This window comes from Ceratosolen solmsi, unplaced genomic scaffold (genome assembly GCF_000503995.2).
Source record: "Ceratosolen solmsi marchali unplaced genomic scaffold, CerSol_1.0 scaffold11, whole genome shotgun sequence".
Lineage (NCBI taxonomy): Eukaryota > Metazoa > Arthropoda > Insecta > Hymenoptera > Agaonidae > Ceratosolen > Ceratosolen solmsi.
Window position 1 is genome coordinate 10,125,937 of NW_011948416.1, and position 18,501 is coordinate 10,144,437.

The 18,501-nt window shown below is 42.8% G+C and overlaps 1 protein-coding gene across 1 annotated transcript in view; it reads left to right on the forward strand.

Moving 5' to 3' along the window:
- Positions 1–8,259: 8,259 nt before the first annotated feature.
- LOC105359511 (transcription factor SOX-9) overlaps positions 8,260–18,501 on the forward strand; it is an 18,600-nt gene continuing 8,358 nt past the window's right edge. Inside the window, exons 1-2 of the mRNA XM_011496125.1 lie at positions 8,260–8,416; positions 14,318–14,464. Of these exons, the coding sequence (XP_011494427.1) occupies positions 14,358–14,464 (107 nt within the window). The 5' untranslated portion in view covers positions 8,260–8,416; positions 14,318–14,357. The remainder of the gene's footprint in view (positions 8,417–14,317; positions 14,465–18,501) is intronic.

Sequence of the window (18,501 nt, forward strand, 5' to 3'; positions counted from 1 at the left end):
AATCACGGGCTTTCCCTACTTCCGTGTCGCTTACATTTTGCAACGAGGCATTTCAGCCGAGAGCCATCCATGGAATATTCCGCCCGATTATTCCAATAGAATATTAATAAGCATATCATCGTCCCTCTTATCTGGACTTTGTCGGATGTAATAAAGGAACAGACGTCGTGTGCCGTATGCCTGCTATCTGTACACTGTATCGCTGATATTTTTTTCTCGAACAATCGGTTAAATCACTTTTAATATTTGGCCTTGTTAATATCCATGTTCTTTCGAACATCACGCGGTCTAAAATTCATATATCTATTACGCATAAAGCCAAGGCTTTTGTTTAAACTAATAGGTTTTAGTGGTAGAGAAATCTCGAAATAACTTTATATCCTGATGGAATATATTAAATATGACTCCTCGTGGCATAAAATGAGGATAAAAATTGTTATTAAGAGCCTCGTAACATACAATTAACAAAGCAATTTCTCTCTCTCTCTCTCTCTCTCTCTCTCTCTCTCTCTCTCTCTCTCTAGACTTAATCTTATTGTCGTCGTTGTTGTTGTCATTGTTTTATTATTATTATTATTATTATTATTATTATTATTATTATTATTATTATTATTATTATCATTATTATTATTATTATTAATTGATTGATTAATTATAAATTATGGTTATTATTGAATAAGCAATAATCGGCCGAAACTACCTCACGTTGGCACTATCGCGACGCCTTCATCAAGGGGCAATGTAAGTTAAGTGGGAAAAAATTGTCCGTACATGAAAATGAAAAAAGAGAGAGAGAGAGAGAGAGTGGGAGAGAGAGAAAATTCCAGTTACAAAGGTCGAGCTATTGCTAAGCAGGACTGAACCGACACAACCAAGCCCGCACAAGCCGGGTAGAGGCAAAGTGAAGTAGTCTTGGGATGAAACGGCCCTTGAGGCTTCAAGGAAAAAAAAGGAAATCGATCGCTCCATCGGCGACTATCGTACATGAGTCGACTCTTAATAAAAGCCTAGAATCGCGCAAATTCACTCTTGGTTTGTACTTCCGACGCGATCACACGTTATCGATTACTCGTCCGCACGCCGATAAGCCATCGAAGCCCCATTACACTCGTCTTATAAACGGGCGGATAAAAATTATTTAGATCTGTTCTTTATGCTCACTTACTCGCTAGTTTGAGCGCTCGTTTAGTACAAAGAGGAAGAAAGGATGCTTCGACCGAACGTTTCCTTACGCAGCTGTTGGAGCTTCTATCTATCTATCTATCTATCTCTATCTCTATCTCTCTCTCTATCTCTATCTCTATCTCTCTCTCTCTCTCTCTCTCTCTCTCTCTCTCTCTCTCTCTCTCTCTATATATATATATATATATATATATATATATATATATATATCAATCTCAAAGGCAGAATTTAATAACATATATTTTTAAATCACTACGAATGTTGCGATCATCATACAATTGAGCATGCAAATTTCAATTTCATAGTTAAATAATACACTGAGCAACTTGGTAATTCATAAAACTATTTTCGAATATTATGCGTGTTTGCACGAATAGTTAATTTTTACATTGTGTGCGCGTGGCTTGTGAAATAGAGATGCTGCATATCGTTATAAAAAAAAAAAAAACAAAAAAATAAATACATAAGATAAATAAATAAATTTTCAGTATAGACTACAGTACGGACAAATGGAACTTGATCAACAAATTGATGATATTGTTAGTTGTCGATTGAACTTTTCAGTCAACGGGCGATTTTTCATAAAATTTTTCAAATTTATCAGGGATTTATTTTATCGTTGCGATCGCTGTACCAAAGTTTTTACAAAAATTATTTGCACTCCACATCCATACAAACTACTGACATAATTCGATTTGTCCAATACGTCATCGTTGAACTGCCACGCCTTCAAATTTTCAACGAATTCACTAAAGTTTTGTTTATACGACGAATATAACCAACACATTTTTTTTTTTTTGTTTGTTTGTTTGTTTGTTTTTTATTTATATTTCCAACGTCAATTATGGATGAGAAATTCTTTCGACTTGGAGCTGTAAAATTCCAAGCAGACCGATCAAAATAATATTCGTTGAGTTGCCGTTGCCGTAAAGTTTAAGACGGTAAATATATTTCTGTCCAAATATGTTTTCATTTACTCAAAAACACAGCTTTATACATAATTTTTTCTTTTTTTTTTTTTCCTTCTTTTTTTTCCCCGAATATGGCCACAAATTTCTATACAGCACCGCTTTCCAACGCTCCTTACGGCTTTTACAGCATCAACCATTATTTAACCGAGCCGCGATCATACTGCAAATATTATTTCTAAAAGACGTAGAGACGATTTTTCTTGCTTTTTTTTTTTTATTCTCGTCTTTCCTTTTTTGTCGCGCAAAATAGTATTTATTAAGTCGCACGTTTAGATCCGCTTCCCTCGCCTTCCCAGTAATCTCGCATACGAAATCTCTTTTTACGCGTTATCCGCAAATAATCGCCTATGCTGGCACCGACCTATTAGACGAGTCCCGACATTCGAGCTTCCCTCCCTCCTCGGTAACCACCTCCCTCCACCAGCCATAGTCCGCGAGGAATCCAATGGCGTGGATTCGTCCCTAATCGGCGATCCACGCGCGTTTTTCACGTTGACGATTGAGGAAAAGATTCTTTCCCAACGTAATGGGAGCTAGAGCAGCGGCTCTCCTATTCTTTAACCTTTGCCCTCGCACATTTGGGGACTAATTTTTATTGAGGAAGCGAGCGAGTGGCTAAACTGCTGCCATCGGCCGACATTTCCCCGAGAGCGCGTCGCCGGGTCCGGCCCGACCTCTGTAAATCAAAGGGGCCGTAAACGCCGAAAAAAGGGTCCGCTCACGTGCGCGAACGAGTCCCGGTAACGACCTCCGCTCTCCTCGAGGCCTAGTGAAGAGCATGAAGAGAGAGAGAGAGAGAGAGAGAGTGAGTGAGGAGGTGGTGGTGGAGGAGCAACAGGAGGATGAGGTCGCGGTAGGGGTGGCGGGGTGGGGATGACGGGATTTGGGGGGAGGGGGCGAATGGGGCGGGTGGGGCGAGAGTCGATGGTAAGGGGAGTGAAAAAGGGTCGCTGCGAGTTCGGTGTCCCCGGCGCATTTGGCTACTCATTGGATATGACGGCCGTTCGTCTTGTTTATTTGATACTTTTGCTTCTGTTTGACTTTGACTATGGACAAGTGGCGGTTTTTATGCGAAAATTTATGCCGTTTTGCAAGAGACCTTTGCGTAATTTGACGAAAATTTTAATGTTCACGGGCTGAGCTCGCTTTACCCTTGTTAAAATAGAAATTGTAACAATGTTATATAAGAATGGGCTTTCTTGTAAGAATGCACTTCTGTATTTATTCGCGATATTTTTTCTCATTCCGTCTGCGACGACTTTCAGAGTGAATTATGTAAGACCGCGCCGCGCAAATACTATAATTATTACAAATGTACTTATGAAGATTAAATTTATTTCAAGGTGATAATAAATTATTAAAATGCTGACACTTTCAAATGTCGTAAACAGAAAATTCAATCGTAATTCACGCTCAATAAAGTAACGAAATTTGGCATTTAAATTAATCTTCGATATAAAAGTCATTTATAAAAGCTATTTCCATTCAATGTCAATTATCCTTAATTTACACGCATGCATTTAAAATGAAATTCAGAACGAATTTGTTGAAAATACAATATGTCAAAATGGCTACAAATTACGACAAACAGTGAAGTAGTCTTTATTAACGAGACTTTGCAATCAAAATTAAAAACAACATGAAAACATAAGATAAAATGCAGACAAAAAATAAATATTTCAATTATATCAGTTTATATTATGCAGCTTTATAAATTTAAATTTCTTTAAAGATTATTCATCGAGTATGAGTTCCAAAATTCCCGTTCAAATTTCCAAATTCAGTTTCGTCAAATTCAAATTCATAAGCACCTACAAGTGGATATTTTCTTCCAAATTTCAATTCTCATAATTCCTAATAATTTTAATTTTCTGCTAATTATTAGTAGTAGTACGATAATAGTAGTACATAAAACTTATTTTTCCACTAACTGCACTTATTGATAATGATTTTATTATAATATGAAATGCAATTAATAGTTATGCATACGAACACGAATATGTTAATAAGTAGCATATTTTCCAGCTATTTACGGCAAAATACAAAAAAGTTGCTTTTAAAATTTGCTCAACAACTCGTTTAAATGTAATAACGTAACATGTAAGAAAAGGTGGTGAGAACATTCGAACATTGTTTCGTAGATTTAACAACTTGGTAGAAAAATTTTTGCCATATGATCTTCCATTTATTTATTCCCGTAAAATATGAAATACAACTGAAAATTCGAATGTCAATCCACCGATATAACATGTAAAAACATTAGAAATAAAATCAGAAACAAAAGGACGATCCTATTATGTTTCGATCTTTCTCTCCTACGTGCCACGAAGGTTCCCAACATCTTTATCTATTTTAATTCATTGTCACTGGGCACCTCAAGAGGCACCTCAAGAGCAAAAAAGGTCCGCGATAAAGGCAGGATGGGGTGAGGTTGGGCGCGACCGTTGAAGTGGGGGATTTGGGGTTGATGGTGGGGAAAAGGGGGGGGGGGTATACGCGCGCCCGAAGCTTTCGCGGCAAAAGAAGGAACCTTGTCGAGCTTTGGTGCGGAAGCCGAAGATGGTGACGAGGGCGATCCTCATTCACAAACTCCTACACGCGGTATCGAGTCGAGTTGTCTCGGGGCAGCGTCGCCACCACCTCTTCCCCCGCTCCAGTCGTCGTCATCACGGCCGCCACCACCACCGCCACTACCACTGCCTCTGTCACCGCCACCGCCACCGCCGCCGCCACCAACGCCACCGCCGCCGCCGCCGCCGCCGCCGCCGCCGCCGCCGCCGCCGCTGCCAATCCACGCCCGCCTCACCTCGCCAATGTCCAATGGGCGCGGGGGTCCAGGAGGGGGATGCCGACCGAGTGGGTGGAGCGACGGGGAGGTACATCCTCCCCCCGCGCGTAGCCATGGTAACACCCGCCCCGACTGGCAGAGAGGCAAAAAATCTAGCGGACAGATAACTAAATTAATACCGCGAAGGAGCGCACGTGCCCGGGCAGTCGGCGACACCAGCGCGCTTTTCGGCTCCAAAACATCTTCGACGGGCCCCCATCGGGGACGATTATTATTTGTTTAGAACAAAATGAAGAGAGGAAGAACAAGGAACCGAGGGCCGATCTCAATCTTGTTACAAGGGAATTTTTGCTTTTCTCGGAGCCCGGGGCGGTCTGCGGTGGTGGCGGAGGCAGCAGTGACGGCGGCGGCAGCTCCCTCGACGAAACCCAGATATTTGTTTTGTGGATTATTATTTCACTCGGATTACTCTCTAAGCGCACTCGCGACTCGTGAAAAACGTAACTGCGAGACCTGCCCGACGATTTTGACCAGCTCGTGTCGAATTACAGAGACATATTCCTCTTGGCGGGAATGTTTACCTTTGGCTTTTTTTTCTTTCAACGTCCCTACGTAGCCTAAAAGTACGAATGCTCGACTCCACATGACTCACTTTTACGATGAGTAATGGCACTCGAGAGATATTTCAATTATAATTATTTTTACTTTTTAAGATTATTTCCAGGGTTAGACGGGCTTTTGGGGCTGAGTTTGTTTAAGAATTTGCGATTAACCTATTTATTTCCAGGCGTTGTACGAGCGTACGAAACAGTTGCTCGCTGTTCCTCGTATGTACATATAATTTAACGACGAGTGGTGACCGACGCCTTGGACAATTCAAACGTAACCCCATGCTTAGGGAACTCGACATTGAGAAATTTCACACTGTAGCTCAGATCGAGGCCACCCACGCTTAGGAGGCAAAGGAAGCCACCTGAGATTAAGTGGATCGAAAGCTCGAAAATGAGGTGTCGCATCCTAATTGGTGAACGATGAACTTACTCGTTAATTCGTGGCCGCTTGTCATCGATTATGGTTGCTCTCTCTCTCTCTCTCTCTCTCTCTCTCACTCTCTCACTTTCCCTTTCTCCAAATTGTCGAATTAGGTTGCGATTATCGCTGGGCACGAATATCCTTGCTCGACCAATCGAGGAATGTCACGCTAAAGAAGCTCCTCGCTCGACTAATCCACGCGCCAACAATTATCATATGAAACTCAGCTCCAATTATCGATTACGGTAAATTCAATAGCTCCGATGTAACAAGCTCGGACGATCGATTATCTTATATTAAATTACGGTTGAATATTGGCAACGAATTGATAATAGGTAAAGCAATGGTTAATGAGTAATGTTAAAACATATTACCCAAGTAAACGCTTTAATCAGTCATTTTTATAAAGATGATCGAGTAGATTGAGTCATTAAAAATGTACTTTAATAGAAAACTTATTTATTTTGTTGATTAACGGTTTGGAAATGATAAATGCATACACGTCGCTAGGCACACAGCGTTAGAAAAAAAAAGAAGGAATTTTGCGATGACACAATATGATAAACAGATTAGTAGAAATTCAGTAGTAAAAATAATTTTAGCTCATGTAAATGTACGTCGCCTTATAAGATTCATTATAATCATAAAGATTCGTGTAAATATGTGAGAAATTAAAAGAAACGAAATAATAGTGAAAGGAAGAAAATTAACTTCAATGTTATTAATTTGTCTTCGCTCACGATACATGTATACTATAAAAAAAAAAAGAATAATAAAAAAAAAACAAAGCATAAAAATTAATTTAAAGGCAAATGAAATCTGTGGGATTAATCGTTGGAAATTATCTACAATCTCAATTGGATGGAAAAAACCGTATTTGGCCGATAAAAGAAAATAAATAAATCTCGAAAGTATGTATATTTTTATCGCTTGGACGTGCAATGTGCTTTAACGTCCCATGCAATTTCGAAATTCTACGTATTTTCAATTCAAACGAAAAATCAAACGAAATTCAAAAGTATACACACATATATATATATATATATATATATATATATACAAATTTTACCTATACTTTGGTGCAAGCAAGCAACTACGATCGACAAACAACAAATACAAATATAAATGCAATTGTAGGAGAAATGTGCGAACGAAATAAATTATTCTCCTTAATGGAATCTAAGTGTATTTGAGTAAAATAATAAATGTTGATTCTGCTCATCAGCTTATTAACCCATTAGCGGAAGAAGCAAAACGGAATCCGCTTTTATGATAAAATACTGGACGCCCATCGCTAGTTGTCATCGAAAGTAATTAATTGGTCTTCCAAGCAAGGGTTTGCCCGACTCGATCCTCGTCTCATCGCAACCCGACCAAATCATCTCCCCCCCCCCACTAGTGCTCTCTCTCTCTCTCACTCTACTGCTCACCCTCTCTCTCTCTAAATATCTATCTATCTATCTACCTATCTATCTATCTATCTATATATCTCGCTCTGTCTCTCTAAAGAGGATCCTCGTGTAGTCTCCCCCTTGCGGCAACAAGTGCGCGCGCCGTCTTTGCCCCGCCCCCGAGGCCCGGGAGCCGGGAGCCAGTGGCGGCAGCCCCGGGACGACCGGAGCTCGACCACCTCACTCGTGGCTCGATCGCGCGGATCGTCGCACCATATCGTTTCGGACCCTCCCTCTGTCCTCTCACACACTCTGTCTCTGTCTCTCTCTCTCTCTCTCTCTCTCTCTCTCTCTCTCTCTCTCTCTCTCTCTGTCTATATATATATATATATATATATATATATATATATATATATATATATATATATATATATATATATATCTAGCTGGCAGTCGCGCTGTCGCCTTTGCGATTGATCTCCCTCGCTCTCTCATCTCGCGCGCTATTGAGTCGTGTGTGGCACGCGCGCGGGGAATGCGCCCGGGACGCCGGTCTCGATAAGGCGATGTCGCGCCGCCGTCGACGATAGCGCGGAGTGCCGACTCAGGGACACTATTACTGATCGAGCGACGATGAGTGCGACGGCGGACGAATCTGTCAAGACGCCCGCGACCCCGGCTCACCACCTCGCTCTCGGCGCTGGCGTCAACAGCAACAGTAACAGCTGCGGCAGCAGTAGCAGCAGCGGCGGCGGCAGCAGTAGCAGCAGCAACTGCAGCGGCGGTAGCAACAATAACAATAACAATAACAACAACATCAGCAGCATTAACAACAACAACAACAACAACAACAACAACAACAACAACAATAATAATAGTAATAATAATAATAATAACAACAACAACAACAACAACAACAACAACGCCATCGCGAGTGCCACCAATAACAACAACAACAATGGCGAGGGAGCCAATGGGGGCGAGGGTATCAGCGCCGTCGTCACCAAGGTTTTGCAGGGCTACAACCTCGCGCTCGAGTCCGTCGCCATCAAGTAAGTACGGTGTCGCGTCCGATGTTGCCCGTTCTTCTTCTCACTCCCTCTCGTTCTCATCCGACTCTCCGCGCGAGAGACCTTGGCGGAGCGTAACCGATTCCCAAAGCACGACCACCGACACGGGTACCGATACCGATACCGATACCGATACCGATACCGATACCGATACCGATACCGTGACCGTAACCGTGACCGATACCATCACCATCACCGCCATCACTATCCACCACGTTTTCCTCTTCACGAAAATCCAATTATCGCGGCTGCTCACCAGCGAGATATCTCCTTCTCAAGAAAATTATTACTCATTCGCTCAGCTGATATACGCAATTGGTGCAGCCTTCTTCGCTTCTCATTGCGCGTACGCCGTGCAGAATCTTTTTTCATTAGTTTTTCATCTTCTGCCCAACGGCATTCGCACGCCATTCACAGCCAGCGGATGATGGAAATGATGGTGGAAAGCTTTGGCTGGCTGGCAGTTCTTTGAAGTTTTGGATCTCGTCCAGGTTGTCTCAATGTGCGCCCATCGGCTGTTAAGTCCAAATGTCACAAGGCAATGACAACGATGGAGAAAATGGGCGTCGTGTGCCCTGCCAGTAGTTTTGCTTCTTTTTTTTTCTTCATCTTTCTTTCCTTTTTGCCTTTTTCTATTTTCCTTTTTTCTTTTTTTTTTTGCATGAAAAAAAGCCATTTCACAACTATCACTCCGCCAGGCAGAACCGCTTCTTCTACGAAGTACTAAAAACATTTTTTTTTCTTCTTTTTTTTTTCCTTTTGTTTTTATCCTCGACGAGTATACCGTGCATCTTATCGCATTAAACACATTGAAAATAAACTGTGATCTCTAATTTCCTCGTCTATTGCTGTATGTAGGAAATTGACATATTATCCATATAAATAAATACGACGCGCGCCAACGGCAATACGTTTGGTGGCGAAGGAGGGGTTGTTTGAGACCGCGAAAATCAGCGGTAAAAGTCAAAAGTAAAAGAAAAAAGAATAATAGAGAGAGATAGAGATAGATAGAGATAGAGAGACAGAGAGAGATAGAGAGAGAGACAGAGAGAGATAGAGATAGAGAGAGAGAGAGAGAGAGAGAGAGAGAGAGAGAGAGAGAGAGAGAGAGGTGCTTCGTCGTTAACGGAAAGCAAGATGCGAAAAATGCAAAATGTTCGATTCAGTGGGAGAAACGTGCCGAGTACGCACATGCGCGTTGTAGTGCTACGAAGGTGGGATTATCCACCAACAGTTCACGCGGGGGATGAGCTCGCACCCTAGATATGAGCAGAGGAGGGGACAGGGACGACAGCGAGGAAGGAGCGAATTCCTCGTTTTTGATTTTCTATTTTGCTTTTTATTTTCTCTCTCCGCGGACTCTTCGATAAACGAGAAAAATGCGCGCTAACTCAATTATGACGCGCTCGTTTCCCCAGGCATGGGAAACTCGCCAACGGAAAATACGTCCTCGGCCGTCAATTAACGCAAATTAGCTAATTAATGGCCGATACGCCTGTAAGTGCAAATCACGGATTCGCTCGACGATGAGAAAGTTCGAGCGCCTAACGATTTTTCTGCTTCCCCGAATTACGCTTTTTTACTCGCTGATGATCCCACTACTGATTTTTCCTCGCGTATTGCATTACAGTATTCGGAACTATAAATACGTTAAGGAGAAATGTTACTACTCCCTATCAATGGGCATTTTTCACCAACGTGCATTTAGAGCCTTTTTTTATATTTTCATGTGAAATACGATACCGAACCCTAATAAAATATGATTCATAGACACACTTTACTAATAATATTTATGTTTTTGACCATAAATACAGCATTCGCTTTTTCTTACAATTACAAAAAGGCTAATAGAATTTACTAGAATGGAGTTATTATATAACCTTAAATATCATACTCTGCATTTTCAATGTACTGTCGCAAGATCACTTACTTTCCCTGGAAAATATTTAAATAATAACTAATGCTATGCCTCCCCTTTATTAGCGAGATTTATTAGCGAGATAACTATCATAATAATTTCATCTCGGGCAATCGTTATAATCAACCATAATCAACAAATTTCTATTTTCTTCGTAGGAGGCTCTCATAATTTCTCATCCAATGCTAATGCATCACTACTACTACTACTACTACTACTACTACTACTACTACTACTACTACTGCCGCTATAGTCTCCAAAAACATATTGCAACTATTCGATTATTTAAATTACTTTTGTATTTCGTATTAGCAAACACACGGCTCCTGTACTATACAACATTTGCCCACGAGTGTTTAAATAAATATCATTACAGCTCTACATTGAGTATATTCTGCGTCAATATTTACTCTCCATTATCTAACGCGTTAAATTCTAATGCACTCGTAAGTGCATAAGTATGTCAATGGGAAACGGGGGTGTGGAAAAATCACACGATGCATGGCGACGACGTTGTTACCTTATCGTCACTTTACAGCCCCCTCCCCGATTCCACTCCCTCTCAACACCCCCCGCCGATCCCCAATCCACCACTTCTACCCCGGGCACTACACAAAATTCACGGCCCACCCTCCTCGACGTTTCTCAACAAGAAAGTCAAAAAGATGTTTTTTGGTGCGCTCACTTTATATGTCCAATAGCGCGATAAGATGCCGAAACTCGGTGTCAAAAGCTCTCCATAGCATTGTATTTTACAGCAAAGATAATTTCCTTAGAAATTGTATATGCGCGTTGAGATTGAATCATTTTTTAAACAAAGCCGTTGGGATTTTTTGAACTTCATAATATTATGAATCACTTAAAGAACGTGACTAGGTGGTTTATTTGTTGTTCCACTCGAGTAAAGTAATGGAGTAAACTTTTGTGTTTGTAATGTATACAAGTACGCGCTCTCTCTCTCTCTCTCTCTCTCCCCCTCTCTCTCTCTCTCTCTCTCTCTCTCTCCAACACGCACGCGCATTCACGCGCACGCACAAACACACAAAACACATTCAATAGCGGACGCCATTATTAGTAAATCATTGATTTTTTTATACAAATTGCGTTTTAAGCTGTAAAATAATTCGACTAAAATTAGCGTAATTTATACGGTTTATATGTTTATCGAGTGACTAGATATCTCAAATTGAATACTCAGTCCGTTATATTTACTCGTTTTAACCTCCACTTTCTTTCAACAAGCTATAATTGTATACATTTATTAAAATGATAAATTCTCTCGTTGGCGTTCACCAAGAGGAATAAATAATCCGAACGCCAAGATGATAAGTAAATATTATTTATAATCCCTCTCGATTGCCGATTACTTATCTAATTAATCAAAATTTAACTTATCGAACGTTAATTAATATCAAATGTTAAATATAATCTTTCATTCATTGTAAAGCATTGCTGATAATCTCGAGTGATTATTGTTTTGTATTCTGATAAGGATAGACATAAATTAAGCATTGATTAGTCAACAAAATTTTTCAACCTATCAACATTTCTAACATGTGCACAAATTTATCATGTTTTTATTAGAAATGAAAATTAATAACAATAACGATAACAATAATAATAATAATAATAATAATAATAATAATAATAATAATAACAATAATAGTAATAATAATAATAACAACAACAACAACAACAACAACAACAACAACAACAACAACATCAACAACAACTGAAACATCAATCATTTTGCCGCTAAATATCAGCTGAGAATCGACGAATCGAATTAACAAAAAAAAAAAAAGAAAAAAAAAGAACCTTCGATAATTCAAATTTTCAATGTTTTTAACGTGAAAAAACATTTTCAAACTCTGTTTTCAGTAACGGCTTTGCCAATCCAATATTCGTTATTTTTATAATGAATGTCCTATTGATTTTTTAAAATGTAGATATAACGTAATGCTACAGTAATAAAACTGAAAATTAACGCAATCTAATCTACGCAATAAAAATAAATGCTCGTTATAAAAAATTTAAAAAAATCTCGCCTTGTTTATATTTTAACGTCATCGCGACCTCTTAATATTTCATACTATTTTAATCTTTTCAATACAAAAACAAAAAAGAGAAAAATATTGGCGATGCAGCGTATACGAGGCGATTCGAATACGTAATTTAATAAAGTTTATAATTTAGTCTACAATTCATCTCTGGCACGCCCGTAATTTCCAGTGACAATGGCTGGCACAGGGCGAGGAAAGACCGTCGCCAATTATCGACTCAGCCCCAACCACGATCCGATAACCCCAACCCCATCCCCTTGTTAGCCCCCTTTCTCTGCGGTACGTCACCCAATCGGTCTCCCCGTGTCAAGTGTCCGCCTTCGCGTTACGCGCTAGAAAAACAGTCGTGGAAGCGGAGACGGAGAGATCCACTCCAGAATCGCGAGTCGGCTTCACGTGTCAGTTAAGGGGAGAAGTTTTAAGGAGTCATCTAGCGAAAAATAATGGAGAAACGGATACAGCGACGCGCCAGTATTATTTTAAGCTCGGTGCCGCCACTCTCGAGGCGCTCGGGGTAGCGGCTTAGTAGCTCTTGAAAATCAGATACTTTTCTCTCTCGGATTCTGGCGCGTCACGCACACGGTAACGAATGACATTGGTGTATCGTCTCCCGCCCCCCCCTCCTCCTCCTCCTCCTCCTCCTCCAACCCATCACCCAGGCACCATTCTACCCGGGTTATTGGGCCGCGCCGACTTTTACTTTATCATCGTTCGAGAGCACACCGTTGCACTACCTGTTGCATGCCCGAGGGACCGAGGTCCTTCATATTTGTGTATTTACAGGTTACGCTCGTGAGAGTTTATGCATTTCGGAAGTGAAAACATTGGGCCTGTCTCGTCGTCCACGACCTCCAGTCCAATGTAATTTATTAGGTCTTTATTGCCAATACAGTCATATAATCGCGAATCTCAAGCATTTTGAGCTTCCTGCCGCGCTCTCGATCGCTTCCTTTATCTTTTTCACCCCACATAGACTATCCATTAAACTAGAAAGTAAAAAAATCCACTTTTCAAACGATCATCTATTACTAAACGATTGATCGATTAGTTTGCTTTACTACCAAATCTCGATTTTCGTACTTGTGCTTTTGTCTCTTTATGCATCCGTACGGTGAAGTCACGTTTTTCTTTCATTACGAGTAACTTACTTTCGTAAAGTTATCTGGCCAAACAAACGCAAATGGAACGTTATTTTATATAAACTGAGCAAATACGTAGTACCACGAGAGAAAAAGTTTCGCTGATTCGTCACCCAATTATAATTTCACAATGATAAAAAATCACCTGCGCTACTATTGCTACTACTACTACTACTACTACTACTACTACTACTACTACTACTACTATTACTACTAATTTAAAAGCGGACGTCGTACATGTGGACGAGTTGACATGTTGTCTATCGAGCCGGACATTCTATAATCCTTCGTAAAGTTTTGGAGAAAGAGAGACGAGTAAGAGCGGCAGACGAAGAAAATAATGGAGGAAACAATAAAATAATGAGAAACACGAGTTTAAATGGACGGGCCGTAGAAACATAAACTACGCGTATCATCGTGTGGAAACAATCCATCATCCGAATCAATTAACAAATTGCCGGTCGGAGAGAAAAGGAGCTGGAGAAGGAGCGGGAGAAGGATCGAAAGTAAAAATGATTCTTGCATAATCTATAATACACGGTCAGGCGATAAATCTATAAATCTCGTGTCGGAACAAATGAGTGCGCGCGCGCACTCGCCCGGCCTCAAGCCAACGAAGGAGAGCGAACGGCTCGCGTCTTGAGCGGCGTCCGGGAAGAAAAAACAATGGCTCCTGCGACCGACTTTCTCCCGGCTAAGGAATTATCCTACAGCCGAGTCTGGCATTAATCGCCAATGAAGATAATTTCTCGCCTATTCGCAGGGGACCCAATGACAAAAGAGTGGCCCACGTGAAGAGGCCGATGAACGCGTTCATGGTGTGGGCCCAGGCCGCGAGGAAGAGGTTGGCCGGACAGTATCCCCAGCTGCACAACGCCGAGCTCTCCAAGACCCTCGGCAAAGTCTGGAGGTGAGTTGTATTTTATTTATCAGTTTGCAGCCCGTGAACCCCGGAGTCGAGGGCTCTCTCTCTCTCTCTCTCTCTCTCTCTCTCTCTCTCTCTCTGTGCGTGCGTGCGTGTGTGCGCGCGCGTGTGTCGCTCACTTTTTGCCGGCGAGCTCGCTCGACCGATCTACCGCTTCATCAGGCCTACTATTATCTAAGCGGGTCATTTGCGCCCGGGGACTCTATCCATCCCACCCTCCATTATCCACGATTCGTTCGCTCTCCGTGTGGCCCCCTTCCCACGCGCAGCTCCCGAAGACGGCCGGCCACCCTCTTCATCCACGAATAAAAAAGTATTTCTGTTCCGTTTAGGTAAATACGATGGCTCGTATGCGACGCGAGAATACATTGTAATTGTAGAAAAACTATTTGTCAGACGTCTTATCTGAAACTACTACCGTACCCATTATCAAAAATAAATATTCTTTTATATCGATCGCCACATCGGAATGAATTATTTACACACCCGCTTGGCTTATTCCGATTCCTTTACAAGCTCGACATATTCACGCCACATAAGAGCTTACCGGATTTATCGCCTTCACGAGTAAGAAAATAAAAAATCATTATAGAGGACAGATATTCCGAGGAAGGTATATATAATCTGATTAAGTAAATAAATGAGATATCGATTGATATTGCAATTCATTCGTTAGTTTCAGAGTTTATAAAGCATGAGAAATCAGGAGATTGTCTTGGATCATAAGCAACAAATGCGCGAAATTTATTTGACCACTCGAGCTGCCTCCTTACCGTCGTCATTCTGTATTAAAAATGTCAAATTTATCTTCATACAGCGCAATGCCATTCTTTATGTAAAAGAAAAACTGGAGCGAGGAGGCGGGAGTGCGGAGGAGAGAAGTAAAAGGGAAGAAAGTGGAAAACAAAGAAAAGTTATTTTCCATATAACAAATGCGTTTTAGAGACGTGATAAATTCTCTCTCTCTCTATCTCTCTCTCTCTCTCTCTCTCTCTGTATCTATCTATCTATTTCTGTTCCCCCATTAAAAAATTTGTTTTTCTTCTTTATTGGCATATTATTACATTCATGTATTATCTGCCTGTGATGTGTCATAGTGTCCTCTCCGATATTGCACGAATTCCTTCGTATGATCGACATCGCAGTTTTATTGCATTGCCGAGGAGAGGACGTTCTTTCGCATAAAAAATGTCGATATATTTACCTAGGAAAGACATACACTACCACATGTCCATCCGCATACTTTTGAATAATGGCATTCGTCACGCTGTAATGTCGTTACTTCTGAAGGAGGAAGGGGTGAGAGGAAGAAGGAGATGTACGCGCAGTCCGAGAATTAGAAAAACGTTGCATCAGCTCGCACAAATAACATTCCGGCAAGAATGAAAAGAGAGAGAGAGAGAGAGAGAGAGAGAGAGAGAGAGAGACAGACAGACAGAGAGAGAGAGAAGAGGAAGAAGTAGTACCTATGTGCGTGTACACGTGGCTGACTAAATGCATTTAGAAGCCACGGCGAGCGATTCATTTCGCGACTCCTAAGTCAAACATACACAGGCAGAGGCCGTGGGGCACGAGAGGCGCGCGAAACTGCGAGTTTGACGGCCAATTTGCATAAAAGCGCCGAGCCGTGAGAATGCGACATTCTTGCTTGCGCTCTCGTGCTTTTTTTATACATGCGTGAATCGGCGGAGGTGGAGGAGGAGAAGGATTGAGGAGGAGTGGTAGTAGTAGGAGTACATCTTTCGACAATACGAATTTCCTTCTCTAAAGGCAAAAAATTCGAGTAAACGGTATGGACGGAGCTACCTACCTATTCTGCCTAATCTGCCTAATCTGCCTAACCTGCCTAACCTACCTAACCTACCTAACCTACCTAACCTACCTATCTACCTACCTACCTACCAACCTACCAACCTACCGACCTACCTCGTTTGTCCTCACTCGGTACCAATATTATACAGCAGCGATTCGTAGGAGCCTGCGACTCGGTAAGACGTAGTTATAGTAGACAGAGGTAGAAGAAGGCCAGTGGAGAAAAGTGTTAATAATTTGTATAAGAAAGGGATTGGGACGCGAGGAGGAAGAAATGCCACACCACTGTCGCGCGGCTTTAACGAGTTTGTGGCTCGCACGTGGCGGCGAATGCGCGCGTTTGGTTGGTTGTGTGGTAGGGCGGCAGAACGTACAGCAGTCGTAAATCACTCGCAATTCGTTAAGCCCATTTTCTTCTTTCTCTTCAGCTCTCTAGTGGCACGCGGGGATCGTGGAAGCAGAGCAGGGCTTTGTAGCCATTGTTTGCCCTCTCTGGCATCAAGATGTATTAAAGGAAAACTCAACATTTATTCTACATACGGTATTTTCACGGTATTTTCAACGTTGGTCCGCTCGGTTGGATCAAAATCGTTCATCGTTGAACGGTCGCTCGTGGAATCGGCTTTGTACAAGAGTTGGATAACGCGGGCTGCGTTCATGAGGAAGCGAGCGAATGATAAGGCGCGAAGGGGTGGTGGAAGTGGCGGGGGGGGGGGGGGGTTGTGGTGGTGGTGGTGGTGGTGGTATGGTGAGATGTCGGGAAGTCACGAGGGAAGAGGGCGTTATTTGGCCCATTTTCCGAGCAGCCGAAACCACGGGAATACGTCGTAGGAGCAATTGAAGGAACAAAGGTCGAGCAAAGCAGCGGGTCCGCCAAGTCGTAAAAGCCCCATTATAGTGAAAACCTTGTAAAAACAGTGGAGATTCTCCAGGTGGTAGCGGCGGCGTTTACCTCGAGCCTCTATCAACCAAGGAACGCGCGATCCAGCCACGAGTCGAAGAGGGAGAGGTAGGAATGAGACCCAAGTCTTCCAGAGCCCCCCATCCCTCACACCTCCTCCTCACCAAACCACACACCCCACCTCGCCATTCGTCCTTGGCGCGTGCTGCTGCAACAGCTGCTGCTGGCCACCCCTGATAAGCGCGCAAACAGAGCCGCGGAGCTTTCACCGTAGTCGTAACAACAATACCTGCCTTGTGAGGGTCAGGTGGATTTGTTTTCCCGTATCTGGCCATCAGCCAAGGTAATCGGCTCTTGGCTTTATAGCCACACTAATAACGAGGCCCGCCCGGAAGATCGTATTTGCATAGGAATTTGTGAGGATCTCGTGGCTGACTCATCGCCCCTCGGCCCTTATCAACCAACGCCCCATATGACTTCGATCCCTAGCAGGAGACAGGCAGGGGGCGCTCCCCCCCCCCCTCAAAAGGTCGAGGATCCGCTGGCGCGGTAAAGTGCGTATTACACACGGTTTTTGGCCTAGCCATTTACGTCGTTAACGCTAGGCTCGATCGGCAACTCTCCTTCCTCCCTCCCTCCCTTCCTCCCGCTCTCTACCCATAGAGGGAGGCCGAGGGAAACGAAGCGCCGCTTTAGGAGCGAAGTAACCTCCTCCGTAGCGACGCGATATCGCGATCTCCGACTAACGAGCGGAGCGTCTGATTTATCTGATTGCGGACTGTCTGTAAGAAGGGGAGGAGGGGGGGGGGGGGGGGGGGGGGGGGGGGGGGGGGGAGAAGAGGAGGAGGATGTAATAAGGCGCAGCGGAAATCGAGAGCCGCCGCCGACGACCCTGATTGAAGACACGTGGGGATGCCCGCGCCTGAGAGATAAAAAGCGAGGTTACGAGAACGAAGATGCATGCGCTCGGTAAGCCTTGGCTTATTCGAGCTGATTCGGCGTAAAAGCTCCTGGAGTTTATCGGTCGTCGGGCATCTCGGCAGGGTTGGGCGAGTCACGGAGACGACGCTCGTTACATGTTTTCGATCCGCTCTGTTTTTGGGAGGAGGCACTTGAGCGCTCGACGCCTCGCTTTTTTTGCGATTGACACTCCGCGGGGCTTATCTGCGATCAGGCCGGCAACGACGTCGTATTCAGCCGAATTTTATTATTAGTCCGTCGCCGCAAAAAGAATAAGAAATCGCCTCTAGGCCCGCCCGATAAACGGCAATCTCTCTCTCTCTCTCTCTCTCTCTCTCTCTTTCTCTCT